Source organism: Oryza sativa, chromosome 11, assembly GCF_034140825.1.
Source record: "Oryza sativa Japonica Group chromosome 11, ASM3414082v1".
NCBI classification, from domain to species: domain Eukaryota; kingdom Viridiplantae; phylum Streptophyta; class Magnoliopsida; order Poales; family Poaceae; genus Oryza; species Oryza sativa.
Genome location: NC_089045.1, coordinates 1,203,398 through 1,220,270, shown reverse-complemented (window position 1 = coordinate 1,220,270; position 16,873 = coordinate 1,203,398). Strand labels below are relative to the sequence as shown.

At 42.4% G+C, this 16,873-nt stretch overlaps 3 protein-coding genes and 1 pseudogene across 3 annotated transcripts; 3 read left to right on the top strand and 1 right to left on the bottom strand.

The window, feature by feature from the left end:
- The first annotated feature begins 5,425 nt into the window (after positions 1-5,425).
- On the top strand, positions 5,426-6,631 carry LOC136353966 (zinc finger CCCH domain-containing protein 23-like). Its single transcript, XM_066305401.1, has 4 exons — positions 5,426-5,961; positions 6,026-6,190; positions 6,309-6,549; positions 6,614-6,631. Exons 1-4 carry the CDS (start codon positions 5,561-5,563, stop codon positions 6,629-6,631), a joined length of 825 nt encoding a protein of 274 aa, XP_066161498.1. The 5' UTR covers positions 5,426-5,560.
- Positions 6,588-8,434, top strand: LOC112936864 (uncharacterized). Its single transcript, XM_066305471.1, has 6 exons — positions 6,588-6,705; positions 6,786-7,034; positions 7,139-7,292; positions 7,732-7,919; positions 8,032-8,106; positions 8,238-8,434. Exons 3-5 carry the CDS (start codon positions 7,165-7,167, stop codon positions 8,052-8,054), a joined length of 339 nt encoding a protein of 112 aa, XP_066161568.1. The 5' UTR covers positions 6,588-6,705; positions 6,786-7,034; positions 7,139-7,164; the 3' UTR covers positions 8,055-8,106; positions 8,238-8,434.
- Positions 8,271-9,470, bottom strand: LOC4349642 (glutathione transferase GST 23-like; annotated as a pseudogene).
- A 1,608-nt stretch (positions 9,471-11,078) lies between these two features.
- Positions 11,079-13,838, top strand: LOC4349641 (pentatricopeptide repeat-containing protein At4g18975, chloroplastic). Its single transcript, XM_015760087.3, has 7 exons — positions 11,079-11,207; positions 11,773-11,794; positions 11,881-11,997; positions 12,442-12,552; positions 12,710-12,853; positions 12,965-13,177; positions 13,368-13,838. Exons 1-7 carry the CDS (start codon positions 11,146-11,148, stop codon positions 13,575-13,577), a joined length of 879 nt encoding a protein of 292 aa, XP_015615573.1. The 5' UTR covers positions 11,079-11,145; the 3' UTR covers positions 13,578-13,838.
- The last annotated feature ends 3,035 nt before the right edge of the window (positions 13,839-16,873 follow it).

Below are 16,873 nucleotides of genomic sequence, written 5' to 3'. Positions count from 1 at the left end.
GGGGGAATTAATGGATTACTAACGTGGAGTTTACTCTGCATAATTCAGTCCCTAATCACAGTGTCCACCCATTAGCATAGTACAATAATCAATCAACTTTTACACGGGACCATGCATGCTGCAAAGTTTCACTGTGAATCCACATGTGTAATCCTAGTGCGCTAGCTTTATTGCTTTTGATTGATTAGACGAACTGTTCTTTGGTGCCCAGCGTGAAACACGATGATTCTATCTGTCTCCAACTCTCCTTACATAACATGTTTAAATCATAAATATTTTCTTGGAAAGAAAATCAGTTGATTGTAAAAGAAAGAAAATCAGTTGATTGTAAAATATAGGATTCCATTTCTGTCACCGGCCGTCAGATTAGACCCCTAACATCTTAGCTTCCTCTCATATGGTTGGGTCCGTCCGTCCATGACATCAAGGGGGCCCTTTCGATGCAGGCGCTGCACTTGTGGGATCGGCTTGAGGCAATTCAGCTACAGCCGGATTCCCGGGACAGCTTTGTGTGGAAGCTTTCGGCCGACGGAAACTACTCCTCCTCCTCAGCTTACTCCATGTTTTTCATGGGGAAAACAAAGGCGGCATGGGTGGAGTTAGTCTGGGGGGCTAAGGTCTCTCCTCGCTGTAAAATGTTCATGTACCTGGCGACTCGGGGCAGCTGCTTGACCTCCGACAACTTGGACAAACGCAGGTGGCCTTCCTGCCCTCACTGGTGGAGAAACCCTTATTAGTCTCGGTTTTCAAATTGGGACTACCAATCCGGAACTAAAGATCGCTATCTTTAGTCCCGGATGAAATAACCGGGACTAAAGATCGAGCTGCCTTTTTTTTTATCATTTGCATGGCCCTGTTGCTGCATGCATATATAAACCATATATATATATATATATATATATATATATATATATATATATATATATATATATATATATATATATATATATATATATATATATATATATATATATATATATATATATATATATATATATATATATATATATATATATATATATTAAAGCACTTAACATTTTATATGCATATATATGACCAAAATATATATTTACTTCTCTAACTAATCAGACAAACCAACAAAAAGTTAACTATCCTAACTCTCTTCCTTTCAAATATATTCCATTATATTTGAACGCATGTATTGGCGCTCAAATCTTTTACATGTTCGCTTGTATCAAATATCAATCATAAAGGGTTAGAAATAACTAGTTGTTGTTAGTGCTATCTATATTCAAATTTTAATTGTTTGTCAAATATGTTGATTATTTTCCAAATTATAGCAACATAGATTAAAAGAAGAGTCTATCCACATTAGTATTTCTTGAATTGTTACGACTTGTACCTAACAGTCCATATCAGTTACAATGTGCTAATTATAAATTTTCAAGTTTGGAACTAAATTAATACGATATAAAATTGAGGGTCCAGAACACGTTCAACTTCGTATTATTAATTTTGAATTTCCAATTTATGTGAAAACTATAACTAAAAACATCCATGGTATTTTCAATGACATGTTTTATTTAATATAAATTCTTATTAAGATCTTCAATCATGATAATATGACCCATCTAATTATTAATGGCAAAATCTTTCTAGCATACAGGATCATATATATGAGGAGACAAAGATAAATGCATGTTATATCAGCATGAGTTTGTCTATGATGCATGTTCATCCATTTTAGCTTTTATGAGTGCTCCAAGAATATTAGGTCTTTTGACCACTCCAACTAAAAGGAAGCCATAGGCAGGACAACGGCACTCCAATGTAATAGATGTAGACATATAGTGATGACTATATTATTCTGCAAAGGTTTTCACTCTTTCATCAAATTGGATGGATATGAAGAATTAAGAAAAGGAAAAAGTACAAATTACCCCCCTGAACTATCGTGGTCGATCGAATTACTGCCATAAACTCAAATACCAGATATTTTACACCCTCAATTATTCATACCGGACGAATTTACCCCCTAACACTGTTTTAAGCTGTTTTGACCAGGAGTTTGCACATGTGGCGTCAACGTGTCAATCCAGTCCGCAAAAATAATAACAAAAAAAATTGTAGGGTCCACCTGTCATCTATTTCTTCTCTCCCTCAATCTCTTCTCTCCCTGTCTGTTTCCCACTCTATTCAGCTCGGATGGGCGGTGGCTGGACGGAGGAAGCGGGAGAGGTGGGGCTCAAGATGGGGGCGGTGGCCAGTGGCGGAGGCAAAGAGGCGGCACTCGGGATCGGGGCGGCGGCCGGTGGCGGAGGCAGAGCTCGGGATAGGGGTGGCAGCTAGTGGTAGAGGCGGGCGGAGGCAGCTAGAGGTGGGACTCGAGATGGGGGTGGAGGCGGTAGGAGGTGGGATGGGGCGGCGGTGGGGCTCGTCTCCCTCTCTTTCCTCTCGGTTCGACCCCCTCTCTTCGGCGGTTGGGAATAGGGGCGACGGCCGGTGGTGGAGGTGGGTCTCGGGATGAGAGCGGCGGCTGGGGTGAGGCTAGGAACGGGGTGGCTTCGAGCTCACTATGGAGGCGGCGAGGTCAACGGCGAGCTCCATGACCTAAGCTCTGCCGCCCCTATTGTCCCCGCCTTCCCGAGCCGAGCAACGCGAGGCGCGAGTAAGAAGAGGAGCGAGAGGGAGATTGAAGAAGAAGAGGTGCAAGGACCTCCGCCGCCGGCTGCCCGAGCGAGCTCCGTCCACCTCCGTCTGAGCTTCTCGCGAAAGGCCAAAGGGGAGAAGAAGGCATCAGCGACCGGATTTGAGGGAAGCGGCTCGCTCCGCCTCCGCCTCCATCACCGGCCACCCGAGCTCCTCTCCCCTGCTCTCTCATCCTTCTCTCCTCGAGGTATGAAGACACCCTCCCATCATCGACAACAGTGGAGCAGCGCCCTCCCAGCAACTCCGCCGCCTCCAGCGCCATTCTCGGTGCACTCCTCCGCCAACCGCAGACGCCGCCGCCAGTCGGCCGCCCGAGCTCTTTCCTCCTCCGCCTCCACCGCCGGCCACCCGAGCTCTCTCCCGTCTCCACCGCCAGCTGCCCAAGCAAGCTCTACCTTTGCTGTCGGCCGCTCAAGCGAGAGAGAGAGAGAGAGAGAGAGAGAGCAGGGGGATTGGGGAGGGATTTGGTTGAGGGAAAGGGATGGCAGGTGGGTCTAGGGAGTTTTTTTATCTTCTTTGCTGACTGGATTGCCACGTTGGCGCCACGTGTGCAAGCTCAAGTTAAAAACCGCTTAAAACAGTGCTCAGGGGGGTTATTTGTTCGGTTTGCATAGTTAGGGGTGAAGGATGTCTGGTTTTATAGTTCAGGGGGGTAATTCGATCGACCACGATAGTTCGGGGGGGGGGGTAATTCGTACTTTTTCCTTAATGTGTTCACGTGTTTTTTCCTTGACGACAAGATCTACTCATTTAGAAGCCAACAACTACATCGACTCTGGATTTTTACTTTGAATTTCATTGTTTGTTTACTTTCTACGTTGTCTAAACCTAACACGGATCAGTTCATTATAACATATGCTTGCATAACATTAGATAAGTCAGATGGACCATTGGATCTTTTCATCTTAACCTTGTTGTTCGCTTGCAATGATCAGTCAGGTTTCCTACAATGTTAAAACAAAATAGTTCAACACTTGTTCTTGCTATGTTCAAAATTATGAGGTAGAGGCTACTGATCACAGATATAAACATTACTTTGCGTCAATTTCAGTCTATTACTCAAGATGCATAAGCATGTCTAAACAAACTCTCTTTGTACCATAATTTTCAAAATCAACTGGAACAAAAAGCGAGAGGTGAGAACATGCATAGCTTAGGAGGAGAGGGGGTGGTAATGGTTGAAGATCTCATCCATGCACGTCCATCCATTTTAGCTTTGGTGGCCGCTCCAAGAAACTTCGGGCAGCATGCAACACACCATGCTTACTATCTCTATGCAATAGGTGTAGGTAGTAGTCAACACAACTTAATTTGGCAGATACTATATCTGCGATACGGTTCATCTACCTTGTTCTCACCTGAATATGATTGATGACATATTTTGTTTTTTTTGCCAAGCTTTTGAAAGTCTAGTGACACACTACACGCGTGACTTGGTCGATACTAATAATAACTGAGGTACGCAATCATGCATATTTATTATATATATATATTTCTTGGTTTGGAACTAAAAACAAGTGGAGTACTAGAGACAAGCCTTTAGTGGCCTCATCATCAATCGTTTAGTGATTGAAGTGGTCTCTTTATCACTGTACATAATGGCAGCAAGCATCAAGCATATATATACTCTCGTAACCATGGTGCCCATGGAAGAAAATGGCTTAAAGAAAGAATGGAAGAAAAATGGCTCCTAGATGGCTAGCCATTTCAAGCGAACAATTGAACATACACAAAGCCAACACAACAAAGTTTTTAAATTTCAAGTTTTGTATGCATGACTTCCATATTGTGTTGGACTTATGAGTGATCAGTGCAACCTGCTCGTGTGGAAGCATCTTTATTGAATGTTGATCCTTACTGAAGTTTAGGTTCAAATTAGAACGAAAAACACTTACGAGTTGTGTATTCTTAGGTTCATTATGGGACTCTATGCAGATAAGTATTTAGGGAGTAGACACATACTCACATCACAAAATAGTAAGCACGTTACTAGATGCATACACACCATCATACTCTAGTTATGTGAAGCAAGCAATCAAACGTTCATAAACCAAAGTAAGCAAGGCTCGAATTTAGATGTCATATGTGCCATTGTTGTATTCTTTTCTTAAGGGTTCAAATTTGGAAACACGTACGTTCAATGCATATGCGTTGTTTCGATTTTAGTTCAAATTGCAGGGGAACAAAATGTGTGCCAACTGTCTTCTTGGTTGATTATGTTATGCCACTCTTTTCTTGGTTGTGCATGAACAACTAAGCAATTACTTAAATCAAACTATATGTGTCATGCTTTTGTTGTTATGTAATTAATGAGCAAATATATTATTTTAATTATTCAATTCCAAGCATCAAACCTATAAATGTCCATTCTTAATTCAAAATCCAGACTCATAAATAATGATGGAAGACACTATTACTTTAACGAGTAGAATGCACTGCTCTATGTAGAAACCTTAGGTGTAATCAATAAATCACTAAACAATACTAACACATTGTTTTTTTTACACACAACTAAACTCCCAATTCATGTTGAATAGTCCACTAACTTTGTGTAGAAAAGTCTAAAAATATAGGGAAATAACAAAAGTCAAATCCCACATGAAAGTAACGCACAGAGCAATAAAACTAAAACTTGGGTCAAGCATTGAAGAAGGAGCCAAAAAAAGGGGGAAACCGCCCACTTTCCCTCTTCCCAAAGCCAAGCGAACCATGCTATTTAATCCACTACACTATTTGTGAGCCTTTTACAACTGTGCTCCCACTCCGCTCCACTCCACTAGTTTTTTCCATTCCCTGTGTCCCCTTTTCAGATCTCCCTTTCCCTCTCCAAGAAAAGAAACCATCAAAGAATACGCAACGAGATAGGGGGGAGTGGCTACTATCAATCTCCATGGGCGCCTATGAGGCCACCAAGGTGGTTTTTGCCCGGTTGCAAGCGCTTGAGCCCAATCTTGCTCCAAACATCATTGGCATGCTCCTCACCAAGGATAAAAATGAGATGGACATGATTCATCTCGCATGTGGCCCTGACAACCTCCTCCAATCTATCATTGCCAAGGTGCGCACCGACCTCACCAACAAGCCTTCCCCTCCTATGGCCTCCTGGGGCTTCCCGTCCGATATAGGTGAGGAGGCATCTTTCTCCATTGACAAGGTGGGGTGTGATGGAGGTGAAGAGTTCTCCTCTAAGGAGTATGATTGGAAGTTACCAATCGGTGGCAATCACCATCGGAGCTTTTTGTCAAGCACCGTCAACACCCCTGGGTGGAAGCCATGTCTATACTACCAAAGGTTCCATCTTCAACCCTATAATATCACATTTCTTAGATCCACACACTAATCTCTATTGTACCAGCGGAATGACCACCCATCTTGGTAGCGACGACATGCAAGAGTACTCTTCTCGACCACCTCAGATAGACCAAAGTGACCTAACCAACAACTGCAGTGCACGACAGATCTACTTGACCTTCCCGCCTGATTCCATTTTCAGCAAAGAGGATGTCTGCAACTACTTTAGGTATCACATGTTCCACCATAGTGCCCCTATTGATGTGTCTTGTTTCAATATTGGAGCATTTCATAATTTAATGAATGCAATCTGTTTTGGCTTGTTTGTGTTGTGTGGGGACAACCAGCATGTATGGGATGGTGCAAGATGTGCGTATCCCATACCAGGAGAAGCGCATGTTTGGTTTTGTCACCTTCGCCTACCAAAAGACAGTGAAGCTAATTCTTGCCAAGGGCAACCCACATTACATCTGTGATGCACGTGTTCTTGTCAAGCCATACAAGGAGAAGGACAAGGTCCCCAACAAGTTCAGGCATGTTAATCATTGCCTAATTCCACTTTGTATTTTTGCACATATATTACCTTTTGTGAGTACTTCTATTGTTTTTCTTAAAAATTGCATAAAGTCTATTGATTTTATTAAAATTGCAGAAAGTTTCAGCAAAGTGACTCTCCTAGCTACATGAATCACAATAGATTGCTTTATTCTAGGGTGCCCTTTGACCTGCGACGACACCAAATAGGTGAGCAGTGATATCTATGTGGTGCTTGTGTTTTGATCTCTTTTTTTTAACAATTTACAAGGAGTGTTACATTGTGTTAGGGCCGAGAATTTTGTATAGGGACATGGCTAGTCATGAGGCATCTTTTAGGATGAAGCAAGATGAACAACAACATGCGACCGAGCTGCAACGTCGTTGCTTAATGAGGCTTCCGCTTCTCAATCTTCAGGATTGGGGCCATCATCTCAGCTCTCCCATGGGTTCACATGTGCTTCTAGGACAAGTTGATAACAAATATAATATTAATGAGAATGACAATCCCATTCATTTGGAGGATGTCACATTTTGAGGTCTAGTTCTTGGTCGTTGTAATGTCTTGTCTATTAATTATGTTTTTTCGGAAAGTTTATTAATTATGTTGTACTAAGGTTGTGACTTCTTGTTTTATTTATAGACAATAAGCTGAAGAATGAGTTTGCTATGAGGGAAATTGCCTCTACTGCAATCTCCACAGAAGCCAAGCGCACGGTCATCTCTACGGAAGAGGGGAAGAGAGAATATGGTCCCAAGGCAGCAACACCTAATGATGCTTGTGGATTCCTGGAAAGGTAAGATGATGATAGAAAAAGGTTTGCTAGATGAACACTAAAACGTAGGATATTTATTTTGGAAAAAGGACAGAATATACCATTAAACTTGTTACCTCTTTTATTTGCTATATTTTTCCTTTTTTTTCACATGTGTGTTATATAATTCTCTCTGACTTAAACAATTCTTGCTTTAGAAGCAAATACAAAAGAAGATAACGAGTAGACAAGTAATAATGTTGATCAAATGTTTTTCTTGATTAGAAGGAACCAATGGGAAAAGAAATGCAAAGGCAAGGATAGGATAAAGCAGTTAAGAAACTAATTAGCACAATAAATGCCTATTATTAAGTAGTTTTTGTGCAAGTCATGCTAGTTGCCGAAGGACTTTCTGGTATTGATATGTTTGTTGATGTTTGTTTTTCTGGTATTGACATGTTTGTTGATGTTTGTTTTGTAGTGGAATGGAGTACAATTTGCCTCATAGCCCCTTCTCATCTCCTACCAAGGCTTCCAATGTTGCAGCAACAGCTCACACTAGTAACATCAGCAGCAGTAGTAGCCCTCATAAGGTGGCCTCATCTCTATTCCTCCCAACATGCACCCTTGAGCTGCCCCCTACAACTCATGCTTCCTTCAAGCGCCAAGGTAAAATCCCAAACCAAATCTCTTCCCTAAATCACTGTACATTTGCAATTCCATGTTGCATTTGCAATTACTGCAGTTATATAAGATAGACTATTTTGTTGTATGTCTTCAGATTCTCTCCTTGCTGAGGAGTAGTTGGTTTATAAGACTACACATAGTAAAGGAGAGGGGGCTTCATCTTTGCTGAGTAAGTATCAGTAATTCCAACCTTTTTGGAGTGAAACAGGAATCAACTAGTCAATATTATGTACTATATATAATCTGCCTCCTGTCCAAGTCTTGATGATCGTGTTATTGGTTTGTTGGTGTTATGTGCAGGGAAAGCATTAACAGATCATACATAACGAGAAGAATGCCGACAAAGAAAGGAAAAAAATTTAGCTTGTTTTAGCTATAGTTCTTGGGTATATGGTATTACTATAGTACCAGTCTTTCAGCTCGGTGTCAAGAACAAAGTATCAACTTGTATGCTCTTTTAAAAGTATGAGACAATATAATAAAAATATATCGTAGCTCATGTAGTAATAACAAATACTAGCAGTGTGAAGTGGCACTGCTACATATACAAACATTGAAGAGAGCAGTATATCAGCATCTGCTACTAACCAACTGTTTCTATTTAGATAAAAATGCTTCACGAATTGCTTGATACCTGGGTCGTAGCTTGTCCAGAGGTGGCAGATGTTCCTTCACGAGTGGCAAGCCCAGAAAACCCTCCATCCATGCAGACAGCCAAGGGAACTTGTCGCTGGTGATCAGCCTGACACCGGTGATGTCCTCATATATCGGAATCACATACGACAGAGAGCCCAGAGACAAGTCGACGAACCCGATCCTCTCTCCACCAAAGAATTTATTCTCATGGAGCACCTTTTCCAGAACCAGCAGCTGCTCCATGGCAACTTCCTATGCGTCCTCCTGCTCCTTGCCTTGTGTGGTGAACCACTTCCAAATCGGAGGTGACAGCTGCAATTGTGGATCAATGATTACTTGAAAGTTTAGACTTGCGAAAATAAACAAAAAAAATCGCTGACCTTGTCCAGCCCAAATTTGGACCAGAAACGTGCCATGGCACGTTCATAGTGATCTTCAGGCAAGATACGGTGGCCGGAGTCAGTGGTGGATCCACAAAATCGATTCGTTGGTGTCATAACGTGTCTATCGGTGTCATATTATGCTAATTATGCTTAGATTATGATGTTATAACATATGGATAAGCAGTTTTGCTATAGGTTTTGCCAAAAGTCATCGGTGTCGCCTGACACTGACCTGAGTACTGTAGATCCGCCCCTGGCCGGAGTCCTTCCAAACGTCATCGATGAACTCGATTATGACGTCTGATGGTTTGCCTTGATAGATCAGCACAGGGACCTTCTGATGCACGGGGTTGCACTCCAGAAGCAGGTTGCCCTTATTCCTCAGATCTTCTTCGATGTCATACTCCACGTGTTTGATCCTTAGTGCCCATATCACTTTGACAACGTAGGGGCTCGACCATATGCCCAACAGCTTCATCTTCTCAGCTCCCTCTTCTAGTTCTTGGTGATCCATGGTTAAGATTGCAGAGCAATGCTGTGGAGTGAGGGTTTCAGTTTGATTAATCTGCTACATAGTGCTAATGGTTTTCTTGTGAAGGAGATTAGTTTCAAAGTGTAGCTAACTAGCTATGAGTTAGCTTTGGTAGCTTGATTTTGAAGTACTCTGTCTGCACTCTGCAGTGGCTTCTTGCTTTGACTTTTAAGTAATATGTCTGCATCATGTTAAGTTCCACTCTATCCAAACCTGAATAAGGCAATAGGTGTAAATTCCATCATTTTTATTACAGTATTGAGATATTTGTTTAAAGATGTACAATTAATAAACTTCAATTGGATGCGTTGAACACTTCATAATCTATCTGCTCATAATTCGTAATAGTAACTGCCACTTAAAATGAGCAAAGAGCAAACAAAGGAGTCAGACATGAGCACAACTATCTTGCGCATTACGATTCAGATTAAGAGCAAAAAAGTTAAAAGAAATAACAAGTTCAGGATATCAGTTCCAGGAGATTATATATATCAAAACCATACTAATTTTCTAAGGTTTATCTAAAGGAAGAAAAATAAAATGGAGTCACTGGGAATCAGTGATGCATCTCATTTGCATTTTGCAATTTGTAACTTTTCCTCTTTCAATCTTGATAACATTTGGTCGACCTCCTTCAGCCAACCCGGCAAAAAATAAACGTCAATTTACCTACAGTTGCAAATGTGGGTTGCAGCATATCTGCTTGATATAGATTCTCAATAGCTACTCAAGGAAAAGACAAAGATTCAGAAATCATGAAATATATATGTTTGATGGCAAAACTCCATCTTTCAGAAAGTACTGCCAACTGAAACTTCTAACAATCCATCAAGTGGTCAAAGATACACTTCACTAAATCAACTTTAGTTCTTATAAAGGGGGCACTCTAGGGCTTAAAGTGGTTAAGTGGGTGTGCCCTATAACAAAATTCATCAAATTAACACTTGTAATTTATAATCTGCCACCGAATTATTGTCATACTTGTAAAAAAAAAAGAAGCTAAAAACAAGTAATATGAAGAAGATTTCCTGAAGACCAGACAGTAAGAAGAAAGCGAAATGTCCAAATGTTTTGTTTGGTGAGCTATTCTCCTCGTATAATAATATCACAAATTCAGCTATCTAGTTCAAAACTTGAGACTGGCAACCTCTTCAGCTATCTCCTGAAGTTCCAATCCTAAACCCTTCCTGTACATACCACAGATATTTCAGCTATCATTTATCATCTCAAAAAAATGGATTTATGGAGCAAAAAGCTTCAATCAAATGCTAAATTCCTATGTGCATAAGATAAAAATGTGTAGTTACACTGCACCGACTCGACTCCAGAGGACAAGTGATTAGTACCCAAGTATTTTGAATTTCTGATACATGTAGAATGAAGTGCAGAATAACTGCAAATATGTTTGTTTGGTTTTTTCTATTACCTCGAGGTGGAAGATGTGTGTCAGCCGGCGGCCGTGCCGACAGCACCGCCGGTCCACGCCGAGGATGTCTGGATGTGGGCTTTCTTTACATGGGCTTTGTGATGGGCCTGGCCCATCACCGTCAGCTTCTCCATCCGTGCGGCCTCTCTTCCCTTCCCTTCTCCACACGAATCGGACTTCGGGGGCTCTTCCGCCGCCGCCGCCCCGCCCTCGCCGCCGGCGGCCCGGACGATGTTGGGCCACCTCCGGCGATCCTCCCACCGAGTACTCATTGCCAACCTCGCCGTCTACTCGTAAGAGCGATTCCTTTTCGCTGTTCCTGTGCTAAAGCCCTTTCTCTTTTTATTCCGCCCCTCTTTCTTTCTCCAAATCTACTAGTTGCCGGACTACTGCTTGCCTGCTTGTGTTCTTGCTCCATTTACCAACCCAGATAATGTCATGATGCAGCCTTGTTTTGACTGTAGGCACGCCCCAAGTCTGCTCAACATTCTATTATTTGTTTTACTGGGCACTAGTTGAACTAGTGAAAAACATAGGGGTTTTTATTGTCTTTCCTCTAATTCTCCAAGCAGTGTGAACACTTTAAGTAACTAACCCCTACCCTTTGGAGGTCTTCAAGATTCTCACATCGACAGATTAATGTAACAAGCACTTTGCTAACGGTAGTTTAGCAGTGTCTGAGAGATTAGTCTAACATGTTTAAGTTGTTATTGATCCAACATGCATTCTTAAACTGGAGAATAAATCAGGAGTTTTTAGCCTTTCTGTCACTGTAATTTCTTGAAGAGATTGCTTCTTGCTACCTTTGAGCCATTGGCTAATTCTATTACTAATCTCACTGCTCTCTACATTGTGCAGGATACAGAGTTCACAAATTGAGGTACTATTCTCCTTTGTCCTTTCCTTCGGACAACATTTTACACCCATTTTACAAAGTCATCCTTCCATTTATACACCTGTTTTTAGTTCATAGCAGGCTGGTGTAGCAACCATACCACCAGAAATTTCTCTGCAGATACAAGTAATAGAGTTTCAAATGATCGAGGGCATCAATCAAGGGAGTTGAAACCAAGTCTTGTGAAGGTATGTACACAAAGTTAAAACTGTATACTTATCTTTGTGTGTCTTTCATCCACAAGTTTTTAACTTTATGGGTATTTCTTAGTTGCTTAGTGTGCCAAATTGGTCCAGTTACATATTCCTGTCATCCTTATGGAGTTTTGGGATAATTTTCTATTTCTTCACAGTTAATCTACATCCCATGTTACCATGGCACATTCCCTTGTTTATGTTCCAGGTTACTCCCCTAAGGCTTAACATTCAACCCGTTTCATTTTTCTAATCCAACAGTTTCACTAAGATTTCTGTCATTACGATGGTTTTGTTTTTGTCTATATTATGACTCGTCTTTTGAGACTGCTAAATGGTTGTTTTTAGACAATAGGCATAGACTGCTGGATGTTTCACAGTCCTAGAGTTCTAAAAGATCGATGATTGATTATTGAAGAAATTGTCTTTGTATTGCAGGATGATGTTGCAATCATCGAACGCATACAAAACAGTACAAAGGAATTGAGACAAGGCCCAGTTGGGAAAAATCTGTCATCGGCGGAGAAAAGGAAATTTCTTGTCAACACTGTACGTGCAGCTAGTTTTCCATATTGTCTGGTTTATTGTTTGACTGCATCAAGTCTCCACGATAATTAGGTTTATAATTGCTTCCTGGTACACATCAAATCTATTTTATTTTTATGAGTACATAAATCTACTAACTACTGGAACTTCCAAATTGTAGCTGCTTGACCTGGAAGATTCAAAAGAAGGTGTTTACAGCACTCTGGATGCTTGGGTTGCCTTTGAGCAGGATTTTCCTGTGGCCTCAATAAAGCAAGCACTTGTAGCTCTTGAAAAGGAGGAACAGTGGCATAGAATCGTCCAGGTTTCGGACATTATGATTTGCTTGATTTTAATTTAACTTTGTGGATCTAATTTGAAAAGGAGGCTTCGTTTGTGCACCCAGAATTAAATAAATGGCTAACTGCATGGTTAGGTGATAAAATGGATGTCGAGCAAAGGACAAGGGAAGACTATCAGAACATATGAGCAATTAGTGTGTGCACTTGAGAAGGATAATAGAGCGGATGAAGCTTGCAGAATCTGGGAGTTTAAGATAGCCCATGATCTACAATCAGTTCCATGGCGGTTTTGCCGTCTTATGTTGGGTATTTACTACAGAAATAATAAGCTAGATAGACTTGTCAAGGTATGGATCTCAAGCCCTTGTCCATCAAGTAATTTTTTATTGTTGTATTTTAAGTTGATGATCCTCTGTAGAAGTTTGATGGGTCTTGAGTGATCAATGATGCCGCTTAGTCTCTTACAGATTGCATAGTATGATAAAACCTACTTACGTGGATTACATTACATTTCCCTGTTTTTGGTGATGATATTAGCTCTTCAAGAATCTTGAAGCATGTGGCCGTAAACCTCCAAGCAAAGATATCGTACGGAAAGTTGAAGATGCATATGAAATGCTTGGTTTAGTGGAGGAGAAAAAGGAATTGCTTGAGAAATACAAGGATTTGTTTGACAAGCCATCGAGTAATGACAAAAAGAAAGGCCGGCAGTTCAAAAAGGTTGAGAAGAACATCAAGCCGGCTTAGACATGTGATGGGACACGCCTGCACCTCTAAGCTTAGAGCATAGAACGGAAACATCTGAATAGAAATCTGCCAGTGAAGTTGTTACTCTTTCCTTTGGGATGAGAATCTGATTATCAACAGTTAAGATTAGAAGTATGCATGGTAGTGCAGTTAACATTGTTGTGAGTCATTTTCCTTCGTCCAGATTTGTTGCTGACAGTGCATCCATATATAATGGGATGAGAACCTAATCTAATGCAGCAAGTAATAGTATTTGCCGTATGCCCTCTGATTGTGAATACACCTTGTGTTTGTTAACTGATGCCTCATGCTCAATCTCTGGCCGCGATCCTTCATCAGCACTTAGAAAAAAGAAGGCAAAATTTGCTACAGGACATGCAAAAAACGTGTAATTAGCTAGGAGACACCACAAAAACGTGCCATGGCTGATGGATACTAAAAAAATCGTGTAATTGACTGTAGGATACTGGTCATATTATTTTATTATTTCCAGATCAAAAGAGGTGAGATATTTTCCTAAATGCCCGGATTGTCTCTTCTCTTTCCTTTTCTCATTCGCCGGGAACGCGCGCGGTGGGGCGAGGTCGGCGCGAGCTCGACGGCGATAGCGGGCGGCAGACGCACAGCGCAACGGCGAGGCCGGCGGGGCCGCCGCCGACGACGGCGAGGTCGACGGGCCTGGAGCAGGCGGGGCGCTGAGTGTCCGCTGAGGAGCTCGCGCCGAGGAGCGGGACGAAAGCGTTGAGTGAGTCGGTGTTCGCGGCGAAGGCGCTGAGTGTCCGCGGCGAAGACGACAACGACGGCGAGGGCGGTGGCGCGTCGCCACCAACTCCCTCTCCGGCAGCAGCTCACGGCCCATCAACATCTCCCTGGACAAGAGGAAAACTGGCCAGCTAGTAGCTAGCAGCAGCCAAGCACACGCCGGCGAGCTCGCTCCACCAGTAAGAAGATGGCTGCTAGCTAGCTCCTTCAGACTTGAGAGCTTGAGCAGGCAACAATGGTGAGCTCCTTCAGACTTCAGACTTCAGAGCTTGAGCAGGTAGCAAGGAGGCAGCTGCAGCCGGCGAGGGGCTCGATCTGGTCTCTAATTTGCAAGTCGGCGCACGCACAGACGCCCGCTTGTGCGTGCCAGCAGGCAGTCCGTCGTCAGTCACAGGCTCATAGGTGCGAGCCAGCAGACAGGCCGACCGCCATCGAAGCCGCCGCCGCCGGACATATGTGGGCCGCAAGCCGAGCGGCGCGGATGGGCGCCCATGCGACGTCTACCACGCGGAAGCACCTGCCTCCAACACCGGCAATGGCGATGGATCAAATCGATGGAATTGTCCGAGCAAAAGGGAAAGAAGAGAAGGGGCAAAACTATCATTTTACGTGGTTTCTCCCTCGTCAATTCAGTGGATACTATATTTTAATACGCACAATGTCTTGCAGCAAATTACCACACTTTTAAAGTGTCCTCAGACAAATTCACGTCTTTCAGGTGTCCCACAACTAATTACACAATTTTTTAAGTGTTCTGTAGCAAATTTTGCAAAAAAAAAGGAATATTTCAATGTGCATATGTCCCTCTCTTGACATTGCAGTCGTGTCGTGTGTACGTAGAAATAGAAATAGTTGCTCCTAGTTGATATCGGATTGTGTTCACCCTGATTTCTGATTCTTATTCTGAGATCGAATCGGATTTGCTTTGATCTCCGATTTCCTTCCTACATGTTGTGCAGATTGCTATACATGTGTGTATATATACAAAGGCATAGCACCTGGCCGATCGGTTGAGGTGTGCTGCAACCTGCAAACCGGAGGGAGACAAAGAACATGGCGATTACGGAGGAGGATGTGCCGGCGGCGAAGAAGATGAAGACGACGACAGAGGATGATCATGAGGAGGTGTTGCTGGCGTATCCCCCGCGCAAGAAGGAGGATGGGAAGAAGATGAAGAAGGTGGTGAAGAGGCTGGGGAAGGAGGAGGTGGAGAGGCTGCTGTCGGTGACGGTGACCGTGCCGACCCTCAGCAAGGAGGCGATGGAGGAGGACGATGAGGAGGATGTGCGGGAGAGGGAGATGCTGCTCCGAGCCGCATGCGCAAGGACCAGGTCCTCATCCGCTCCCAGTTCGAGGCCAAGGGCTACGTCGACGTCCTGGACGAGGTCTCCGACGACGACGACGACATGGAGATGGAGCCGTTGTAACATAACCTCACCTGTAATCTGAAATATACTGGAATAAAACACATACCGACCGGCAATTTCTTTTGATTACGGATTTATTTTTTAAGTAGTTAAGATCTTGATTAACTAGACCCGTCACATCAGCGTCACCTCTAAAACCTACAGCATCGAGCTTCACAATGCAGGTTGGAAACATCTGAATATCTGCCAGTCTCTTGCCCTTGAGCTTCACAATGCAAGTATGTATCCCCCGGAAAAAAAAATATGGAGTATGTACGGTAGCACAGTTGTTGGAATATAAAGCTGTGATCATTGTTTCCTAGAACTGTCGCTTCAAGCATTGTTGTCATTCCTTTTGCCTCCGTCCAGATTTGTTTCTGACAGTGTACGTATCCATTACTCAGATAAGAGCCTGATGTGGTGCAGCAAGCAATGGTATTTGCTATGCCTTCTGAATGTTAATACATCCCGTGTTTTTTAACTGATGCTTCCAACAACGGGAGTGGATTCTAATCGCTCGAGGGGATATCCCCTCGTATACTTTTTTCTTCTAAATTTGATGCAAATAGTTGTGAAAAAGTCTGAAAAAAATTGACAATATAGAGTATAATGGTACCTGCTAGCTAGTACACCAAAATTCAAGTTCAAATTCGATCTACACATCGAGAAAAAAAAAACAAATTTAGATATAAATAGTGCGCTAGTATTCATATGCTGATTTTTTCTTTTTTATATCTCGACGTGTGAGTTGGGTTTGGACTTAAGATTTCGTGGAGTTGTATATATGTGGTGTATGAATATTATCAAATTTTTCCAAATTTTTCATAACCGTTTAGATGGTTTTTATGCAAACGAGGGAACCCTTGAGAGATTAAAATATAGTTTCCCTCCTTGGGACATTTGTTATTCCGTCTTCCTCTGTCCAGATGTGTTACTGAGCGAGCATCCAGAATTACATGAGAACCTGATGTGATGAAGCGAGCAAATTGTTGGTATTTGGCGTGCCGTCTGAACATGTTCTTGTTCTCTTGTTAATTGATGCAACCATTGGCACATGGGTTAATGGGCCAACCCAAAAAAAAAATTACTAGCTTTGCAGAGCCAGCCGATTGATCTGTCAATCTGTAT